We start from the raw sequence: 23496 nt of genomic DNA, 5'->3' as shown, positions 1-23496 counted from the left end.
AGAGATGATAAGGGGAAAAATAACAGCTTGAAGATCAATGAAAAGAGAGAAGATTGTAGATCTGAGAAGTCAAGCAGTAACAGCAGCTCTCTAGAACTGGAGACACCAGAGGAGCTCAGAAGGTCTACCAAAACATCTCAAAGCAGCATTTGCCATGGCAGGAAATCCACCAAAAGTGACATCTGTGTAAAGGAACCTGACCAGTCTGGCGAGGAAGCATCTGCTACAGTACCCCTATCATTGAAATGCTTTACTTTCCACGGTACACTGGGAGAAGGAGGCTTTGGTAAAGTTTACTTGGCAAGAGATATCATCCGCAAAGAATTCATTGCCCTTAAAGTGTCAGATAAACGGGACTTCACTGAGGTTGGGTACAGTTTCGTAGAGCGCCATGTCTTAAGACTATCCCATGAAAGTCCTTACTTGATTCATGGCCTGGCTGCCTTCCACACCGACAACTTTATCTATTACGTGATGGAATTGGCCACTAGAGGGGACCTGCATGCTTTCATACTAAAGAACTTTCCTCTTGATACTGCCATAATACAATTCATCTCAGCAGAAGTGGTCTGTGGCACAGAGTTCCTGCATAACAAAGGCATTCTACACCGGGACCTGAAGATGGAAAACATCCTTCTGACCACAGACGGCCATGTCAAAATAACTGACTTTGGCCTTGCTGTAACAGGCGTGTTTAAGAAGACCACAGAAACATGTAAAGGTACACCTGGATACGCAGCCCCAGAAATGGTGAAAGACCAGGCACATGGACGAGGGGTAGATTTTTTTGCAATTGGTGTTATTCTTTATCAATTGTTTACAGGAGAGACAGCTTTTCCTGGAAAACATCCCAGAGAAATTGAGCGCTCTGTCCTCTACCATGCTCCACCCTACCCAAAGTATCTAACTCCTGACACAGTAAACATCTTAGAAGGGCTGCTGTGTAAAGATCAGTTTCAGCGGCTGGGAGTAAAAGGAGACTTCAAGAAACATCCATTTTTCTCAAGTATTAATTGGGAAAATGTGGATGCCAGGAGAATGGCACCACCAGCGAGCCTGATGGCAGTTTCTGTTGACCTGAATTTTAACCAAACTCTGGAATATACTGAAATGCCAAATAGAATAAGAACCAAAGACCAGAAGATCTTCAATAATTTCAGCTTTGTGTGCCCAGAGTGGTCAAAGCACTATCATCCTGTCATCACTCAGACCAGAACTAGGATGGCCAAACCATTTACCAAGCGGTCATTCAGGAAGAACAAAAAGTAACTGGTCAATGGAAAAAGCTAGTGGATGGCCAGATCAAACCAGCAGAACTAAATCTCCATCTACAAATTCCTACTACATTCCATAACCTACCTGATATCATGAAATAGCTCCTGTAATAGGCAGCACTGCCACCACTAACACCAGTGGATTAGGCAATGCCTACAAAACTCCATGAAGCCATCTGTCAATATCCTCGTCCTATAGATCCAACCTGTGCATCTACTCAGTAGACTCGGCGAGCTTGCATCTTGCAGAACCCACCAACCATTCTATTTAGACACTGTAAGTATAACACCAGTGAAGTCCATATTGTTATCATTGCTCTGTAATACACTCTATAAATGGTATAACTATTATATAAGGGCATTGATATAGAGTTTCTAGTCCTTTTATAACTCTTATAATTCACAAGAAACGAAAAATTAGTCTCTGAGCAAAATCATTTGTGTAATATTAAAATGTGGTTCTTATCAAAAAAACCTGCATGACTAAGTCGAATGAAGGTTCCACCAAAGTTGCCTGTGCGAATTTCACATGTGTGATCATAGTCATTGTGTAGCTCGAAAACTAATAACCACTTCCATCCAATGACATAACAGACAGAATATGAAATAATTGGTTAATGGAGATTAGCTTTACTATGCCACAAAGATACTATGACTATCCTTGAGTAACTAGTACTGGTCATCTATAATACTTGAAAAGCCCTCAGTTATACAATTTATATGTGAAGAGCTGACTGTCCCTGTGAGGCTTCGTTCACATATGCGCTAGGGCTCCGTTCTGACGTTCCATCTGAGCTTTCTGAATCAATAGCGTAGTCGAATACGCTATTGATTCCATCCAAATGACGGAACCCTTGCACAACGCAAACAAACGGAAACCATTGGCACCGGATCCGTCACCATTGAAATCAATGGTGATGGAAACAGAAACCTAAGGTTTCCATTTGTGTCTGTCAGGGCTCCGTTCCGACGGATAGCTCAGACAGAACATCGGAACGGATCCCTAGCGCAGATGTGAACGAAGCCTAAAGATTACAGGATGTGGAATGTGTTTATTCTGTGAGATACTGATCTGCACATATTATATATGTCTTCTTACAGCAACCACCGGATGAGACAACTCTTTGAAGAGGAATTTCATCTTTACCGGACTGTGACAAACTTACCAAGCTTCCACCACTGAACATCCAAGTAGATTTGAGCACCAACGATCCAGGGATATATTCCGATCGCCATATTTGGGATCAGGAAGGAATTTTTTCCCCTTATACAAGGACAAGCCAACAAGTAGTCCTCAGAGGTTATTTTTCGCCTTCCTCTGGATCACCATAGCAAGTAATTAAGAGGTTGAAATTGAAGGACTTCTTTCAACCATACTTGCTATGTAACCAACTGGACAACTCATCTACCAATGTGGTGGCAAAGACAAACAGAAGGAAGCTGCTGAGATAGAAAGCAGCTCCTTCTCCTACCGATAATGGTCAGACAGTAGGATGCTGAAGAAACAGAAAACACCTCCTACTGACCATAGACACATAGAAGGACGCTGCTGAGACAGAAAGCAGCTCCTTCTCCTACCGACAATGGTCACCACGGAAGAAAGCTGTGTTGACAAAAAACAGCTCCTTTTCCAATCGACCATAGACACACAGAAGGAAGCTGCTCAAATAGAAAGCAGCTCTTTCACTTACCGACCATGGGCAGATAGAAGGAAACTGCTAAAAAAGAAGACAGCTCCTTCACCTACTGCCCATAGACAAGACTTCATCTTCAGTCTTTATTTTTCTTGATTGTGTGATGGTAACATCTATAATGCATAATTAAATAAAAATGAAAACATCTACAGAGGCTTTGTCTTCATTATTTCTATACACAACCTTATTGTTGGCCCTTTAGATCAGAGCAAAAAAACATATATAAGTTTGACAATACATAGTTAGATAGTTACTATGGTTGAAAAAAGACACATGTCCATCAAGTTCAACCAAGGGATGGGGAAAGTGAAGGGAAAAATTTCTACACGTAGGAGCTAGTATGTTTTAGTTCTAGGAAATTATCTAAGCCTTTTTTAAAGCCATCTACTGTCCCTGATGTGACCAGCTCCTGCGGTGACTATTCCATAGATTCACAGTTCTCACAGTAAAGAAGGCTTGTCACCTCTGCAGGTTGAACCTTTTTTCTCCAGACGGAGGGAGTGGCCGCTTGTTTTTTGAGGGGGTTTTACATAGAACAGGATCTCACAATATTTTTTGTATATGCCATTAATATATTTATATAAGTTAATCATGTCCCCCCCTTAGTCGTCTTTTTTCAAGGCTAAATAGGTTTAATTCTTTTAATCTTTCCTCATAACTTAGATTCTCCATGCCCCTTATTAGCTTCGTTGCACTTCTTTGTATTTTTTCCAACTCCAGGGGTTCCTTTCTATGAACTGGAGCCCAGAACTGAACTGCATATTCTCTGTAAAGTGGTAATATTATATCCCTGTCCCGTGAGTCCATGTCTCTTTTAATACACAACAATATCTTGCTGGCCTTTGAAGCAGCTGATTGACATTGGATGCTGTTATTTAGTTTATGATCTACAAGTACACCCAGATCCTTGTCAACAAGTGACTCCCCCAGTGTAGCTCCCCCAAGGACATATGATGCATGCAAATTGTTGGTACCCAGTGCATAACTTTACATTTATCTACAATCAACTTAATTTGCCAAGTGGACGCCCAAATACTTAGTTTGTTTAAATCCGCTTGCAATTTTTGAACATCTTCCATAGATTTAACAATACTACATAGCTTGGTGTCATCTGCAAAAATAGAAATAGTGCTATTAATCCCATCCTCTATATCATTAATAAATAAGTTGAATAATAGTGGTCCTAGCCCGGAACCCTGGGGTAAACCCAATGGCGGATCATCATAGGGCGTTTTGAGCGGCCGCCCGAGGCCCGAGGCTTCCGGGGGCCCATGGCCGGCCAAAGTATAATGACGTTTTGTCGTGTTTTTGCCGTGAATCGCGGCAAAAACCGCACCGAAACTTCATTGTTTATGTCCTGCAAAAGGACCTTTAGACATAAGGTCACATGACCTCATCTCTGAAGTTCTTATTACTGTTTAGAGACCTGCTGGTTACATGACCGCAGGTCCATGAGCAGCAGCAAAATTCCACAGAGAAGACTGAGGTGAGCTGCTATGTAAGTATAAGGGGATGGATTTGTTTACGGGGACTGTATTTAGGGGGTCTAGTGTGGGGTCTGTATTTAGGGGGTCTGGTTTGGGGACTTTATTTAGGGGGTCTGGTCTGTATTTAGGAGGTTTGCTGTCTGTATTAGTTTAACCCGTTAGTGACCGGCCCATAGTCTTTTTACATCGGTCACTAACGGGCCTTATTCCGATGCCATAGACTTTTTACGTCGCGGCATCGGAATAAGTAAACAGAGCAGGGAGCTGTCAAATCTCCCTGCTCTCAGCTGCCAGAGGTAGCTGAGGGCTGGGAGCGTCCCTGCTCTGCCGGGTGAGATCGATATTGGTATCGATCTCACCCGTTTAACCCCTCAGATGCGGTGCTCAATAGCGAGCACCGCATCTGAGTGGTTTTGGAGAGAGGGAGGGAGCTCCCTCTCTCTCCCACCGACACCCGGCGATACGATCGCCGACTGTCTGTGTCTCCCATGGCAGCCGGGGGCCTAATAAAGGCCCCCAGGTCTGCCTGTAATGAATGCCTGCTAGATCATGCCCCAGGCATGACCTAGCAGATGCCTGTCCGTTTTAAACGGACAGGCATAATACACTGCAATACAGAAGTATTGCAGTGTATTATAATAGCGATCGCAGAATCGCATATTAAAGTCCCCTAGTGGGACTAGTAAAAAAGTAAAAAAAAAGTTTAATAAAGTTAATTAAAAAAAATGTGAAAAAAAAATGAAAAACCCACTTTTTCCCCTTACAAACTGCTTTAGTATTAAAAAAACAAAATAATGTAAAAAAGTTACACATGTTTGGTATCGCCGCGTCCGTAACGACCCCGACTATAAAGCTATTACATTACTTAACCCGCACGGTGAACGCCATAAAAAATGAAATAAAAAAAGATGGAAAAATTGCTGTTTTCTGTGAATCCTGACTTTAAAAAAATGTGATTAAAAAGTGATCAAAAAGTCGCATCTACTCCAAAATGGTACCAATAAAAACTACAAGTTGTCCCGCAAAAAAAAAGCCCTCATACAACTGCATCGGCGCAAAAATAAAAACGTTACGGCTCTTCAAATATGGAGACACAAAAACAAATAATTTTGAAAAACAAGCGTTTTTACTGTGTAGAAGTAGTAAAACATACAAAAACTATACAAATTTGGTATTGTTGCAATCATAACAACCCGCTGAATAAAGTTATTGTGTTATTTATAGCACACGGTAAACGGCATAGATTTAGGACGCAAAAAAGAGTGGCGAAATTTCAGATTTTTTTCTATTCCCCCCCCAAAAAAAGTTAATAAAAGTTAATCAATAAATAATATGTACCTCAAAATGGTGCTATTAAAAAATACAACTTGTCCCGCAAAAAATAAGACCTTATACAGCTATGTCGACGCAAAAATAAAAAAGTTCTAGCTCTTGGAATGCGACGATGGAAAAACTGCTCATTAAGGGGTTAAGGGGGTCTGTGGTCTGTATTTAGGGGGTCTTTATCAGTTTAAGGGGTTTAGGGTCTGTATATTTAGGGGTCTGTGTTAGTTTAAGGGGTCTGTATTTAGGGGGTTTGTATTCGTTTGGGGTCTGTATTTATGGGGTCTGGTCTGGGGGTCTGTATTGGATTATGGGGTCTATTTAGGGGGCCTGTTCTAGTGTCTATTAGTTTAGGGGTCTTTAGTTAGGGGTCTGGTCTGGGGTCTGTATTAGATTAGGGGGTCTGGTCTGGGGTCTGTATTACTTAAGGCAGTCAGGCTTGGGGTCTGTATTTAGGGTGTCTGTATTAGTTTGAGGTCTGGGGTCTGTATTTAGGGGTCTGTATTAGTTTATGGGGGTCTGTATTTAGGGGGCTTGGTCTAGGGTCTGTATTAGTTTAGGGGTCTTTATTTAGGGGTCTGTATTAGTTTAGGGGGTCTAGGGGTCTGTATTAAGGGGGTCAGGTCTGGGGTCTGTATTTAGGGGTCCTGTCTGAGGTCTGTATTTATTTAGGGTGCTTGTTCTGGGGTCTGTATTTGTTTAGGGGGGTCTGGTCTGGGGACTGTAATAGTTTAAAAGGTCTGGGTCTGTATGTGGTCTATGATCTAGTCTGGGGTCCAAATGTATTAGTCTAAGTAAAAGGGGTTGCCCGGGCACATCAATAGGTCATCAGTATAAAAAAAAGTCTGTGCCCGGACAACCCCTTTAATGTATGGTCCTGGGCCTTGGTGTCTAAATTTTTGTGTTTCTATAGAGCCTGGAAATGGCTGTAGAAGTGATGGGCAAAGATGTCTCATCAGGAGAAGTCGCCATAATGGTCTGCGTCAGATGGAGAAGAAAAGAAAATTACTTCCATCAGAGAAGTCATCACCTGTGAGTCACTGGATCTATAGCGGATCTGTCCCCTCTCCTGACATATCTGTTTTAGGAAATCCTTGTATTCTACATATCTTTGTGTACCCAGGACTAATAGACAAATGTTTGTTACCATTTCCATTGTCAAGAGGATGTGTCCCTACACAGTGTTATACTGTCAGCGATAGTTGGAGACTGTCAGTATGTCGGGACACAACCCTTTGACAAGGGGAATCATAACACTCATTTGCAAATGCTCACACAGAAAGGTGGTGTTCACTATAGACACGGCAGAGCGGCAGTGGGGAAGGGGGGCCCAAGTTTGTGGAACAGCCCACGGCCTATGGTCTACTTAATCCGCCACTGGGTAGACCACTTATAACTGGGGACCATTCAGAGTAGGAATCATTGACCACAACTCTCTGGATACGGTCCTTGAGCTAATTCTCAATCCAATTACAAACTATACTTTCTAAACCTATAGTCCTTCATTTACCCATTAGACGTCTATGAGGGACAGTGTCAAATGCCTTTGCAAAGTCCAAAAACACTATATCCACAGCGGCCCCTCTGTCTAGGCTTCTGCTCACCTCTTCATAAAAGATTAGTATTTTTCAAATTCCCTTTTTTTGTCATATATTGCCCTTTTTACAAAAGGTGTAAGCCATGTGGGGGTTTAATTTTAGTTGTTTATACTTGTTACCTATATGAATAAATGTTGCACTATAATTATCCAAAGTAGATTTTAAAATCTTCCATTTATCATTTGTACCATTATTTGACATTAGTTCTTCCCAGTCTATATAAAGGTGCAGCGATTGAAGGCTATACATGTATCTCGTAGACACAGAGAAGCTGCATGGACCAGTGTAAAACAATAAATGCTCCCAGTGTAATGTTAAGTCTCTATAGCCTGCAATTAATAAATAATTGTTCTATAGTGTAATAAGAGGGGCTTTCTGTATAGTAGTGGGGGTCTTTAGAAAGACAATGTTGTAAAATAAATAGTTTTTTATTTGGTTTTGTAGGGCCAATACTCCCCTGCCTCTTCTGCCAGACATACTGGCACCAGGACAGCATTCTCAACATATAATGCAAAGCATGCTGACCCTCTACTGGACTCACGTGATGCCTGGTCCTGCTCAGTCTGCACTGCCACATTGGGCTCTGACCAATCAGGCGGTGTGGAAAAGCAGGAAGTAGAACCTTACCCTCTGCATTCTGCCCTGAGCCATGCATCTGGATTGGAAAGTAACCAATTCAGCGGCACCATGTTGGGCTGTCACTCCTTGGTGAGGTGCTTCATGATATTGATGTTGTGCAATTAACTCCTACATGTTGCCCGCCACAGAAGACAGTAGAGAGAAGAAAGAAGAACCAAGCAAGACAGTGGCGCAGGAGAGGAGATGCTGGCACAAATCCTGTTTCTAGATCATTGATTTTGTACTGTTTTCAATGTGGGATTGTTTTGGGAATGCCTTCCACTGTCAGGATCATTGAATCTGCATTTAGATTCAGGCACCAAAAGAAATTCGAACCCATGAAAAAACCCAAAATAAATAGATACCAGATTTAACCCCTTAGTGACGAGTGACGGATATATTCGTCATTCACTTTAACTGTCACTGTGTGTAAACACACAGTGATAAATCCCTGGCAACAGCTGTAGTAGACAGCTGATCGTGACAGGGAGCCATCAGGGGACCAATCACAGTGGTCCCCGTACGGTGATCACTGTGATAGGTCAGTCAAATCTGACTGACCAATCACAGCATGTAAAGGCAGGGAGGCAGGGCAAACAGCTCCGTTCTCCTCATTCCTGTCAGATTTGTGAGGCGATCGGAGCTGTGTGCTTTACCTCTATAAAAGTGAAAGAAAATAAGCCTTTTGATCACCCCAGTACCCCATTTAATATCCCCCCTACTTTGTTATATATTCATATACATACACTACCGTTCAAAAGTTTGGGGTCACCCAAACAATTTTGTGTTTTCCATGAAAATTCACACTTATATTTATCAAATGAGTTGCAAAATGCCTAGAAAATATAGTCAAGACATTGACAAGGTTAGAAATAATGATTTTTATTTGAAATAATAATTTTCTCCTTCAAACTTTGCTTTCATCAAAGAATGCTCCATTTGCAGCAATTACAGCATTGCAGACCTTTGGCATTCTAGCTGTTAATTTGCTGAGGTAATCGGGAGAAATTTCACCCCATGCTTCCAGAAGCCCCTCCCACATGTTGGATTGGCTTGATGGGCACTTCATGCGTACCATACGGTCAATCTGCTCCCACAACAGCTCTATGGGGTTGAGATCTGGTGACTGCGCTGGCCACTCCATTACAGATAGAATACCAGCTGCCTGCTTCTTCCCTAAATAGTTCTTGCATAATTTGGAGGTGTGCTTTGGGTCATTGTCCTGTTGTAGGATCAAATTGGCTCCAATCAAGCGCTGTCCACAGGGTATGGCATGGCATTGTAAAATGGAGTGATAGCCTTCCTTATTCAAAATCCCTTTTACCTTGTACAAATCTCCCACTTTACCAGCACCAAAGCAACCCCAGACCATCACATTACCTCCACCATGCTTGACAGATGGCGTCAGGCACTCTTCCAGCATCTTTTCAGTTGTTCTGCGTCTCACAAATGTTCTTCTGTGTGATCCAAACACCTCAAACTTCGATTCGTCTGTCTATAACACTTTTTTCCAATCTTCCTCTGTCCAATGTCTGTGTGCTTTTGCCCATATTAATCTTTTCATTTTATTAGCCAGTCTCAGATATGGCTTTTTCTTTGCCACTCTGTCCTGAAGGCCAGCATCCCGGAGTCGCCTCTTCACTGTAGACGTTGACACTGGCGTTTTGCGGGTACTATTTAACCCCTTAGTGACCAGCCCATTTTAGGCCTTAATGACCAAGCTATTTTATTCGTTTTTCTATAGTCGCATTCAAAGAGCTATAACGTTTTTATTTTTTCGTCTACATAGCTGTATGAGGACTTGTTTTTTGCGGGATTAGTTGTGCTTTTTAATGGCACCATTTTTGGGTACATATAATTTTTATATTAACTTTTATTAACCTTTTTGGGGGGATTATAAAAAAAAACTGAAATTCCGCCATTGTTCTATGCGTTTTTAAATTGACGCCGTTCACTGTGCGACGTAATTAACATGTGACCTTTATTCTATGGGTCGGTACGATTACGGCGATACCACATATGTGGAGGTTTTTTTTATGTTTTACGACTTTTGCACAATAAAAACACTTTTGAACTAAAATTATTTGTTTTTGCATCGTCGCTTTCCAAGAGCCGTAATTTTTTTATTTTTCCAGCAATGTAGTGATTTTTTGGGCTTGTTTTCTGCGGGACAAGACGTAGTTTTGAATGGTACTGTTTTGGGGTACATGGGACTTATTGATTCATTTTTATTATGACTTTTTTGGGGGGCAATGGAAAAAAATTGCAATTTCGCCATAGTTTTTTGCGTTTTTTTTTACGGTGTTCACTTTGCGGTTTAAATTACATATTAACTTTATTAATGGAGTCATTACGGTCGCGGCGATACCACATATGTGTACTTTTTTTTTTTTTTTACACTTTTACTAAATAAAACCACTTTTTATGGAAAAAAATGGTTTTATTTATTTTTTTACTGTACTTTTTATTAATAATCTTTATTTCACTTTGATGATTGATTTTATTAGTCCCACTAGGGGACTTTACTGTGCGATGTTCCGATCGCTGCTATAATGCTCTGGTATACTTCGTATACCAGAGCATTATTGCCTGTCAGTGTAAATCTGACAGGCAATCTGTTAGGACATGCCTCCGGCGCGTCCTAACAGGCATATGTCCAGGGCAGACCTGGGGGCTTTTATCAGTCCCCCGGCTGCCATGACACCCCATCGGAGACCCGCGATTGCATTCGCGGGCCGCCGATGGGTGACAGAGGGAGCGCACTCCCTCTGTAAACAAAGTTAAATGCCGCGGTCGCTATTGACGGCGGCATTTAACGGGTTAAACGGCCGCGATCGAATTAAACTTCGATCGCGGGCGTTGGAGCAGGAGCTCAGCTGTCATCAGACAGCAGAGCCCCGGCTCCTGCCTGCACGAGACACCCGTGCAGGACTTAGACTAGGCTGACATGAAAAGGCGTCAGCCTAGCCTAAAGCCCAGTAGTGAATGTTCCGATCGCTGCTATAATGCTCTGGTATACTTCGTATACCAGAGCATTATTGCCTATCAGTGTAAATCTGACAGGCAATCTGTTAGGACGTGCCTCCGGCGCGTCCTAACAGGCATATGTCCAGGGCAGACCTAGGGGCTTTTATCAGTCCCCCGGCTGCCATGACACCCCATCGGAGACCCGCGATTGCATTCGCGGGCCGCCGATGGGTGACAGAGGGAGCGCACTCCCTCTGTAAACAAAGTTAAATGCCGCAGTCGCTATTGACGGCGGCATTTAACGGGTTAAACGGCCGCGATCGAATTAAACTTCGATCGCGGGCGTTGGAGCAGGAGCTCAGCTGTCATCAGACAGCAGAGCCCCGGCTCCTGCCTGCACGAGACACCCATGCAGGACTTAGACTAGGCTGACGTGAAAGGCGTCAGCCTAGCCTAAAGCCCAGTAGTGAATGACGTTAAAAGGCGTATTAGTGGTCACTAAGGGGTTAATAAAGCTGCCAGTTGAGGACCTGTGAGGCGTCTATTTCTCAAACTAGAGACTCTAATGTACTTGTCTTGTTGCTCAGTTGTGCAGCGGGGCTTCATACTTCTCTTTCTACTCTGGTTAGAGCCTGTTTGTGCTGTCCTCTGAAGGGAGTAGTACACACGTTGTAGGAAATCTTCAGTTTCTTGACAATTTCTCGCATGGAATAGCCTTCATTTCTAAGAACAAGAATAGACTGTCGAGTTTCACATGAAAGCTCTCTTTTTCTAGCCATTTTGAGAGTTTAATCGAACCCACAAATGTAATGCTCCAGATTCTCAACTAGCTCAAAGGAAGGTCAGTTTTATAGCTCCTCTAAACAGAAAAACTCTTTACAGCGGTGCTAACATAATTGCACAAGGGTTTTCAAGTGTTTTCTAATCATCCATTAGCCTTCTAACACAGTTAGCAAACACAATGTACCATTAGAACACTGGAGTGATGGTTGCTGGAAATGGGCCTCTATACACCTATGTAGATATTGCATTAAAAACCAGACGTTTGCAGCTAGAATAGTCATTTAGCACATTAACAATGTATAGAATGTATTTCTGATTAATTTAATGTTATCTTCATTGAAAAAAACTGTGCTTTTCTTGCAAAGATAAGGAAATTTCTAAGTGACCCTAAACTTTTGAACGGTAGTGTATATATATATATATATATATATATATATATATATAGTTACGTAGTTAGAGTCTTTTCAGTGTTGGGGCATTGTATATTATGTATATAAATCTAATCTATACACAGTATATTCAATATCTCTTTATTTTCTCTCTCTCTAAGACTATATATACACAAACACAGTGTTGGGGGCATTGTATATTATATATATAAATCTAATCCATATACAGTATATTCAATATCTCTTTATTTCCTCTCTCTCTAAAAATATATATAACTAAATATAGATATATATATATAGATAGGTAGATAGATGCAAATATATGTATAGATTTTTTATATATATATATATATATATATATATATATATATATATGTATATATATATACACACACATATATATGTATTTATATATGTATGTATATATATATATATATATATATATATATACATACACACACACAGTGTTGGAGGCATTGTGATGTCATCAACTGCCTCAAGACATCACAAGTTGATGACATCACAATGGCAGATGACATCATATGGCTACTTTCACAAATGTACAGGTAAGAAACTTTGCATTCACTCACTGCAGCCAGCAGAGACACGTGTGAGCGCCCCCTGCGAATTTCGATTTCAGTTATATCTCTTAGCCTTTGACAAAATGAAGGCAAAAAAGAAGAGAAATAATTTAGGGAAAGAAGGAGAGAAGGAGGAGAGAAAAGAAGGAGAACAAAAAGAGAAGAATGGTGGAGATGATGGCCAGAAGAAGCCAAGTAAAGCTAAGAAACCAAGAATCATCCGGTTCTTAGCTCGCCTGCAAAAAACCTGGGCGAGAATTGCTGGACATAAGGGGAGGAGGACTTCCATCCAAAAAAAGACAAGTTCAGAACTCCCAGGACCCAGCGGCATTAACATGGTGGACAGCAAAGGTAAGACAACATGTAATTACCATTATTCCCCAAAATGGACCTCAAAGGAGTGGGGCTTATGAAAATGTATCCCCAAAATTGGTGGTTTTGTGGGCAATGGGGGTTGCGGCAATACCTAGAATATGGGGTTTAAAAATTTGAAAGGAATGTGAATGTACATGAAGATTTACTATAATAATTTTTTATAATACAAGGTTTTAGTTATTGTTATTAGGTTTCCAAAACTAAATCCTAGATGTATTGGGGAAAATTTATCAAAACTAGGGCAAAGGAATCCGATTGGTTGCTAAGGGAGAGAGCATTTACCATTTCACCTCTTAAGGACCAAGCCAATTTTTATTTTTTCCTCCCCGCCTTCCAAGAGACACAACATTTTTATTTTTCTTTCGACATAGCCGTTTGAGTGCATTTTTTTTTTTTTGCCGGACGAGTTGTATTTTTTAATGCCACAATTTGATGTAACATAAAATGTATTAAGTAATTTAGAAAAAAACAAATAATGTGGGATGTAATTGAAAAAAAAAATCACAATTCCTCCATTGTTTTTTATTTTTACTGCGTTGATCATTATCATTAAAGATCATTGATCATTGATCATTAAAGATAATTTTTCCAGTGGAAATTGCGGCCATCCAAACATTTTCCCTGCAGATGAAATGTAGTATTACATAGCAGCCACTTAGATAAATGACGAACCATGTATTACATGGACAGCTTATAGAGCGGCTTTCCCTTCTGGTTCATAGAGAGGGCTTCATGTTTTATTATGTGATTTATTCTATGTCTATGCATTTCTTCTTTACACAGTCAACGTGTCATCTAAAGAAAAGCAGGATGACATGGAGGAAAATAAAAGCATCAAGACTGCTGACAAGGAGACAGAACTGGAGACAGAGAATTTTGGGGAACAGCATATTCTCGAAGAATACCAAAAAATTAATGACCTGATCCACAGCTTGGAAGACCTGTATATCCAGTACTATGGTGGACACGATGACATGGAGGAAAATCAAAGCATCAAGACCGATGACAAGGAGACAGAACTGGTCACAGACAGTTTTGGAGAACAACATATACTAGAAGAATACCAACAAATTCATGACCTGATCCACAGCTTGGAAGACCTGTACATCCAGTACTATGGTGGACATGATGACATCGAGAAAAATCAAAGCATCAAGACCGATGACAAGGAGACAGAACTGGTGACAGACAGTTTTGGGGAACAGGAAATACTAAAAGAATACCAACAAATTCATGACTTGATCCACAGCATGGAAGACCTGTACAGTCAGTACTATGGTGGACAGGATGGAGAAAAAACAAATGAAGGAGAAGAGAATCTGGAGAGTAAAGTAGGAGATGATGGAGAAATAAAGATCAGAGAAGATGGAGAGGAGGGAGTGGAGAAGGTAGAGAAAGCCAAGAGAAGCGGAAAGATCAAATTATTTGCCCGCTTAAAGAAATCATGGGCAAGGATTGCTGCATTAAAATGGAGAAGGACAAGTCCCATCAAAGAAAAAAGAAGTTCCTGTGGGATCCCAGGGCCCAGTCACATCAATAATAAAGGTAGGAAATCATGAAGTAACGGGGAATGTTCATGGAAATTGTTTATAAGCTTTTTATATAACTCAAAATTAGTTTGTAGTCTGTAACCATGGAAACATGTAGGTCTGCATAAGAGCTGTAGACACAAAACAATATATTATTGATCACGACTAGTTGCAAAATTTCTTAATTTGGTATATTAAATTCATTAGAGCAAAAGAAAAAAAAACACAAAACGGTTGCAACGGTAGACATATCCTCTAAACTTACACGTACTATCTTCCCGTTTCAATAAACAATTCTCTTCTTCGGAAAAAAAACTGCCAAAATAGGGAAAAACACAATATTCCGATATTTTGGATTTTATTTATGAGTGAATATGAGAAAGGTTTTATATTCCATAATGAGATTACATATGAATGTGTTTTCCTAAAGAATAATATCCGTCAGCGAATATATATATATATATATATATATATATATATATATATAAAACATGTGTTTATTTCTTTCCTACAAACAGCCAATGTATCATCTACATCTGAGAAAAAGAGCGATGATAAGGGGAAAAATAACAGCTTGAAGATCAATGAAAAGAGAGAAGATTGTAGATCTGAGAAGTCAAGCAGTAACAGCAGCTCTCTAGAACTGGAGACACCAGAGGAGCTCAGAAGGTCTACCAAAACATCTCAAAGCAGCATTTGCCATGGCAGGAAATCCACCAAAAGTGACATCTGTTTATAGGAACCTGACCAGTCTGGCGAGGAAGCATCTGCTACAGTACCCCTATCATTGAAATGCTTTACTTTCCACGGTACACTGGGAGAAGGAGGCTTTGGTAAAGTTTACTTGGCAAGAGATATCATCCGCAAAGAATTCATTGCCCTTAAAGTGTCAGATAAATGGGATTTCACTGAGGTTGGGTACAGTTTCGTAGAGCGCCATGTCTTAAGACTATCCCATGAAAGTCCTTACTTGATTCATGGCCTGGCTGCCTTCCACACCGACAACTTTATCTATTACGTGATGGAATTGGCCACTAGAGGGGACCTGCATGCTTTCATACTAAAGAACTTTCCTCTTGATACTGCCATAATACAATTCATCTCAGCAGAATTGGTCTGTGGCACAGAGTTCCTGCATAACAAAGGCATTCTACACCGGGACCTGAAGATGGAAAACATCCTTCTGACCACAGACGGCCATGTTAAAATAACTGACTTTGGCCTTGCTGTAATAGGCGTGTATAAGAAGACCACAGAAACATGTAAAGGTACACCTGGATACGCAGCCCCAGAAATGGTGAAAGACCAGGCACATGGACGAGAGGTAGATTATTTTGCAATTGGTGTTATTCTTTATCAATTGTTTACAGGAGAGACAGCTTTTCCTGGAAAACATCCCAGAGAAATTGAGCGCTCTGTCCTCTACCATGCTCCACCCTACCCAAAGTATCTAACTCCTGACACAGTAAACATCTTAGAAGGGCTGCTGTGTAAAGATCAGTTTCAGCGGCTGGGAGTAAAAGGAGACATCAAGAAACATCCATTTTTCTCAAGTATCAATTGGGAAAATGTGGATGCCAGGAGAATGGCACCACCAGCTAGCCTGATGGCAGTTTCTGTTGACCTGAATGTTAACCAAACTCTGGAATATACTGAAATGCCAAATAGAATAAGAACCAAAGACCAGAAGATCTTCAATAATTTCAGCTTTGTGTGCCCAGAGTGGTCAAAGCACTATCATCCTGTCATCACTCAGACCAGAACTAGGATGGCCAAACCATTTACCAAGCGGTCATTCAGGAAGAACAAAAAGTAACTGGTCAATGGAAAAAGCTAGTGGATGGCCAGATCAAACCAGCAGAACTAAATCTCCAACTACAAATTCCTACTACATTCCATAACCTACCTGATACCATGAAATAGCTCCTGTAATAGACAGTACTGACACCACTAACACCAGTGGATTAGGCAATGCCTACAAAACTCCATGAAGCCATCTGTCAATATCCTCGTCCTATAGATCCAACCTGTGCATCCACTCAGTAGACTCGGCGAGCTTGCATCTTGCAGAACCCACCCACCATTCTATTTAGACACTGTAAGTATAACACCAGTGAAGTCCATATTGTTATCATTGCTCTGTAATACACTCTATAAATGGTATAACTATTATATAAGGGCTATGATATAGAGTTTCTAGTCCTTTTATAACTCTTATAATTCACAAGAAACGAAAAATTAGTCTCTGAGCAAAATCATTTGTGTAATATTAAAATGTGGTTCTTATCTAAAAAACCTGCATGACTAAGTCGAATGAAGGTTCCACCAAAGTTGCCTGTGCGAATTTCACATGTGTGATCATAGTCATTGTGTAGCTCGAAAACTAATAACCACTTCCATCCAATGACATAGCAGACAGAATATGAAATAATTGGTTAATGGAGATTAGCTTTACTATGCCACAAAGATACTATGACTATCCTTGAGTAACTAGTACTGGTGATCTAAAAACTTGAAGAGCCCCCAGTTATACAATTTATATAGGAAGAGCTGACTGTCCCTGTGAGGCTTCGTTCACATATGCGCTAGGGCTCCGTTCTGACGTTCCATCTGAGCTTTCTGAATCAATAGCGTAGTCGAATACGCTATTGATTCCCTCCAAATGATGGAACCCTTGCACAACGCAAACAAACGGAAACCATTGGCACCGGGTCCGTCACCATTGAAATCAATGGTGATGGAAACAGAAACCTAAGGTTTCCATTTGTGTCTGTCAGGGCTCTGTTCCGACGGATAGCTCAAACAGAACATCGGAACGGATCCCTAGCGCAGATGTGAACGAAGCCTAAAGATTACAGGATGTGGAATGTGTTTATTCTATGAGATACTGATCTGCACATATTATATATGTCTTCTTACAGCAACCACCGGATGAGACAACTCTTTGAGGAGGAATTTCATCTTTACTGGACTGTGACAAACTTACCAAGCTTCCACCACTGAACATCCAAGTAGATTTGAGCACCAACGATCCAGGGATATATTCCGATCGCCATATTTGGGATCAGGAAGGAATTTTTTCCCCTTATACAAGGGCAAGCCAACAAGTAGTCCTCAGGGGTTATTTTTCGCCTTCTTCTGGATCACTATAGCAAGTAATTAAGAGGTTGAAATTGAAGGACTTCTTTCAACCATACTTGCTATGTAACCAACTGGACAACTCATCTACCAATGTGGTGGCAAAGACAAACAGAAGGAAGCTGCTGAGATAGAAAGCAGCTCCTTCTCCTACCGATAATGGTCAGACAGTAGGATGCTGAAGAAACAGAAAACACCTCCTACTGACCATAGACACATAGAAGGACGCTGCTGAGACAGAAAGCAGCTCCTTCTCCTACCGACAATGGTCACCACGGAAGAAAGCTGTGTTGACAAAAAACAGCTCCTTTTCCAATCGACCATAGACACACAGAAGGAAGCTGCTCAAATAGAAAGCAGCTCTTTCACTTACCGACCATGGGCAGATAGAAGGAAACTGCTGGGAAAAAAAACAGCTCCTTCACCTACTGCCCATAGACAAGACTTCATCTTCAGTCTTTATTTTTCTTGATTGTGTGATGGTAACATCTATAATACATAATTAAATAAAAATGAAAACATCTACAGAGGCTTTGTCTTCATTATTTCTATACACAACCTTATTGTTGGCCCTTTAGATCAGAGCAAAAAAACATATATAAGTTTGACAATACATAGTTAGATAGTTACTATGGTTGAAAAAAGACACATGTCCATCAAGTTCAACCAAGGGATGGGGAAAGTGAAGGGAAAAATTTCTACACGTAGGAGCTAGTATGTTTTAGTTCTAGGAAATTATCTAAGCCTTTTTTAAAGCCATCTATTGCCCCTGATGTGACCAGCTCCTGCGGTGACTATTCCATAGATTCACAGTTCTCACAGTAAAGAAGGCTTGTCACCTCTGCAGGTTGAACCTTTTTTCTCCAGACGGAGGGAGTGCCCCCTTGTTTTTTGAGGGGGTTTTACATAGAACAGGATCTCACAATATTTTTTGTATGTGCCATTAATATATTTATATAAGTTAATCATGTCCCCCCCTTAGTCGTCTTTTTTCAAGGCTAAATAGGTTTAATTCTTTTAATATTTCCTCATAACTTAGATTCTCCTTGCCCCTTATTAGCTTCGTTGCGCTTCTTTGTATTTTTTCCAACTCCAGGGCATCCTTTCTATGAACTGGAGCCCAGAACTGAACTGCATATTCTAGATGAGGCCTCACTAATGCTCTGTAAAGTGGTAATATGATATCCCTGTCCCTTGAGTCCATGTCTCTTTTAATACACGACAATATCTTGCTGGCCTTTGAAGCAGCTGATTGACATTGGATGCTGTTATTTAGTTTATGATCTACAAGTACACCCAGATCCTTCTCAACAAGTGATTCCCCCAGTGTAGCTCCCCATAGGACATATGATGCATGCAAATTGTTGGTACCCAGATGCATAACTTTACATTTATCTACAATTAACTTAATTTGCCAAGTGGACGCCCAAATACTTAGTTTGTTTAAATCCGCTTGCAATTTTTGAACATCTTCCATAGATTTAACAATACTACATAGCTTGGTGTCATCTGCAAAAATATAAATAGTGCTATTAAACCCATCCTCTATATCATTAATAAATAAGTTGAATAATAGTGGTCCCAGCACGGAACCCTGGGGTACACCCAATGGCGGATCATCATAGGGTGTTTTGGGCGGCCGCCCAAAGTATAATGTCGTTTTGTCGCGTTTTTGCCGCGAATCCCGGCAAAAACCGCAACGAAACTGTATTGTGTATGTCCTGCAAAAGGACCTTTAGACATAAGGTCACATGACCTCATCTCTGAAGTCCTTACTACTGTTTAGAGACCTGCTGGTCACATGACCGCAGGTCCATGAGCAGCAGCAAAATTCCACAGAGAAGACTGACGTGAGCTGCTATGTAAGTATAAGGGGATGGATTTGTTTACGTGGACTTTATTTAGGGGGTCTGGTGTGGGGTCTGTATTTAGGGGGTCTGGTTTGGGGACTATATTTAGGGGGTCTGGTCTGTATTTAGGAGGTTTGTAAACAGAAAAGCACTTGATGCTTTTGTGTTTTCATTCATCCTTTTGACAGCTGTTGCGCGAATCACGCTGTTCGCACGTTAGTGCTTCCGTGTGGCATGCGTGGTTTTCACGCACCCATTGACTTTAATGGGTGCGTGACGCGCGAAAAACGCTCAAAGAATGGACATGTCGTGACTTTTACGCAGTGGACCAACACTGCGTAAAACTCACGCACATTTCTGCACGGCCCCATAGACTAATATAGGTCCGTGCGACGCGCGTGAAAATCACGCGCGTTGCACGGATGTATATCCCATTCGTCTGAATAAGCCCTTAGAGATAATATTTGTGGGGGAGAGCAACTTGATTATAAGGGTAGGAACACACAGGGTGGATACGTAAAACTACACAGTGTATACGTCCTGAGAACCGCTGGGAATTTCACCTGAAAAACTGCACCAAATTTTGGTGCAGTTTTTTGGGCGGAAAGACTGAAGAAATAAATGTAAAAAAAAGCTAATACTCCCAGCCGTAGTCCCTCTCCCTCTCTGAGCGTAGCCCGGCCTTCTGCGATGACGCTGTAGTCGATGTGACCGCTGCAGCCTTTGATTGGCTGCAGCTGTCACATGGGATGCATCGTTCAAAACAGAACAGAATACGCATCGCTATGACTACGGCCGGGTGTATTACCTTTTTTTTTTTCTCATTTGAGATTAACGATAAGCAAAGTTTTTATCATTGATCTTCTCCTTTGTTAACACTGACCAAATATCATTATAATTGGTCAGAAACTAGCGGATCATGATGATAATTGGCTAAACTAAATAGGCCTTTAATGGGGGTATATTCAGGCTTAGTGCCTAGGGCAGCGTGAGTTGTAAATACGGCTCTGCTAAAGACGCAGATACTATTCAACACTATAGCAGAGCAGGGAGGTATCTCCCTGCTCTGTAATCTACTAGGCTGGTGGTTCCCAACATGAGGTTCCCATGAGAACCCTCCAGGAGTGCCGCGACACTCCTCTGGACAACTGCCACGGACGTGCTTTCTCTCCTCCTCCTCCTCATAGCGTGAAGTGGATGTGAGGAGGAGGAGATTTTTTTGTACAACCACTGTAGATAGCACCCACCCACCCCCCCTCCCGACTAAATGGACAAAGACGTCAGGGGCTTCTCCTTGAGTGGAGTCCCCGGTCACAACGTCGGCAACGCTGTGGACAGGGATTCCGCTTCAGGAGTTAGTTGCCCCTGATGTCACTGTTCATATACGGACAGAGACATCAAGCACTCCGTCAAGGAGCGGAATCCCCAGCCACAGGGAACTACAGTGGCGCTATCTACAGGAAGGGAGTGCTACCTACACGGGGGCTGTGTGGCATCTCAAGGGATCTGTGTGGCACTACCTACAAGGGGGCTGTGCGGCAAGGGGGGATTTGTGGCACTACTTACTAGGGATGCACAATGCATTGAAACTTCGATACTGTTTCGATACTGTGCATCTCCAAATGGTTCGAGCCACACAGCTAAGTATAGTAATACATGATGAATCAGAGCGGGGCTGCGGCTGTGTAATACAGCCATTACCCCGCACCAGAGTCCTGAAAAGTGCGCGCCGCGAGGATGATGCGATGAGGCCAGCGCTGCACTAATGAGCGGCGGCACTGAAGACAGAACATGGCGGCCGCAGTGCAAAACACCCCCGTGTTCTGTTTTCGGTGTCTGCGCCGCCGCTCATTAGTGCAGCGCCGGCCGCATCACCTCATGCTGACTGCGCGTGCACTTAATGTCAGGAGCGGGGCAATGACTGTATTACACAGCCGCAGCCCGCTCTATAACGGCGGAGATCAGAGAAACCTCATCTCCGCCGCTATTCCCGTGAATGCTGCGATCACAGCTGACTGCAGCATTCAGGGGAAAATGAGAAGGGGGGATGCCCCTGGATCGCGTCACATGGAATTCCTGTGACGCGATTGAGGGCCATACCATATATGGGCTGACAGCCCAGGGTCTATTGAAGGACCCCAGGGCTGTATTACCATATTTCCTGTTGTTAGGGCATACTTAGGTATGTCCTAACAACTGCCTGTGTACTATACATACACAGGCTAATGTACTGGCATATATCTGATATATGGCAGTATATTAAAGTTTAAAAATAAAGTAAAAACATAAAGTAATGTTACATTTTAAAAAATGCACATACGCCTTTTTTTTACAATAAACATTCAAATAAGTCTCAATACATAAAATATACACACATTCGGTATTGGCGCGGCCGTAGTAACCTTCACAAAAAAAAAATTGAGTCATTTATGATGTGTACGCTGTAAAAAATAAAAAATAAAAACTTCTTTCACTTATTAATGTGAGGCACAAGGTGTGATGAATTTAACCTCCATGTGCCTCACATTAATAGTAATTAACCCCATCATGTACCTCACACATTAACCCATTATGACTGAGAAACATGATGGGGTTAATTACTATTAATGTGAGGCAAATGGAGGTTAAATTCAGCATCACACCTCGCGCCTCACATCAGAAAATCGAAGAACTTTTTTTTTTTATTACTGTTGGCAAAGTATCGTTTTGGTATCGAAATCGCAATACTACACGAAGTATCGGTATCGAAGTTCAAATTCAGGTATCGTGACATCCCTACTACCTACAAAGGGGCTGTGTTGCACGAACTACAGGGGGCTGTGTGGTATGACCTACAGGGGGCTGTGTGGCACGAACTACAAAAGGGCTGTGTGGCACTACCTACAAGGGGGCCTTGTGGCACTACCTACAAGAGGGCTGTGTGGCACTACCTACAGGGGGCTGTGTGGCACTACCTACAAGGGGGCTGTGCAGCAAGGGGGGATTTGTGGCACTACCTACAAGGGGGCTGTGTGGCACAACCTACAGGGGGCTGTGTGGCATGACCTACAGGGGGCTGTGTGGCACGACCTACAAGGGGGCTGTGTGGAATGACCTACAAGGGGGCTGTGTGGCACGACCTACAAGGGTGCTGTGTGGCACGACCTATAAGGGGGCTGTGTGGCACGACCTACAAGGGGGCTGTGTGACACTATCTACAGGGGGATGTGTGGTAATATCTACAGGGGGCATCTGTGAGTGGCGGGCTGATGGTAATTTTACTGTGAGTGGGGGGCTGATGGTCGTTTTATTGTGAGTGGGGGGCTGATGGTTGTTTTACTGTGAGTGGGGGGGCTGATGGTTGTTTTACTGTGAGTGGAGGGGCTGATGGTCATTTTACTTTGTGTGGAGGGGCTGATGGTCATTTTACTGTGAGTGGGCGGCTGATGGTCATTTTACTGTGAGTGGGGGCTGATGGTTATTTTACTGTGAGTGGGGAGGCTGATGGTCATTTTACTGTGAGTGGAGGGGATGATGGTCATTTTACTATGAGTGGAGGGGCTGATGGTTATTTCACTGTGAGTGGGGGGGGCTGATGGTCTTCAAGTGGTTTCCACCTCTGACCTCCAATTTAAATTAATAGTAGGAAGAAAATAGCTGTGGCGCTTGTTTGGAGCTTTTTTTGCTGTGTCTTTTGCATTCGCTTCAACGGCTTAAAAAAAACTGCAAAAAAAAAACCCCATCAAATAACGCTGTCAATTCAAAAGCAGATTTTTTTCTGCCTTACAAAAAACGCTGTGTGAACATACTCTAAGAATGTAGTGCTTATTTTTATCTAATTTCTGTCTTTCTCTAAACAATTTTTGGTAGGGGGCCCTGAGGAATTTTTTTCTTCCAGGGGTGGCTCAAGT

General features: G+C 41.9%; 1 protein-coding gene across 1 annotated transcript; it reads left to right on the top strand.

The window, feature by feature from the left end:
- Positions 1-418: 418 nt before the first annotated feature.
- LOC142660538 (protein kinase C delta type-like) lies at positions 419-2585 on the top strand. Its single transcript, XM_075837153.1, has 2 exons — positions 419-1551; positions 2376-2585. Exon 1 carries the CDS (start codon positions 475-477, stop codon positions 1267-1269), a length of 795 nt encoding a protein of 264 aa, XP_075693268.1. The 5' UTR covers positions 419-474; the 3' UTR covers positions 1270-1551; positions 2376-2585.
- The last annotated feature ends 20911 nt before the right edge of the window (positions 2586-23496 follow it).

This window comes from Rhinoderma darwinii, chromosome 9 (genome assembly GCF_050947455.1).
Source record: "Rhinoderma darwinii isolate aRhiDar2 chromosome 9, aRhiDar2.hap1, whole genome shotgun sequence".
In the NCBI taxonomy this organism is placed as follows: domain Eukaryota; kingdom Metazoa; phylum Chordata; class Amphibia; order Anura; family Rhinodermatidae; genus Rhinoderma; species Rhinoderma darwinii.
This window is presented reverse-complemented; position numbering and strand designations above follow the sequence as displayed.

Coding starts and splice junctions, on each gene's coding strand:
- LOC142660538 (XM_075837153.1), top strand. CDS start 475: ATGGAATTGGCCACTAGAGGGGACCTGCATGCTTTCATACTAAAGAAC.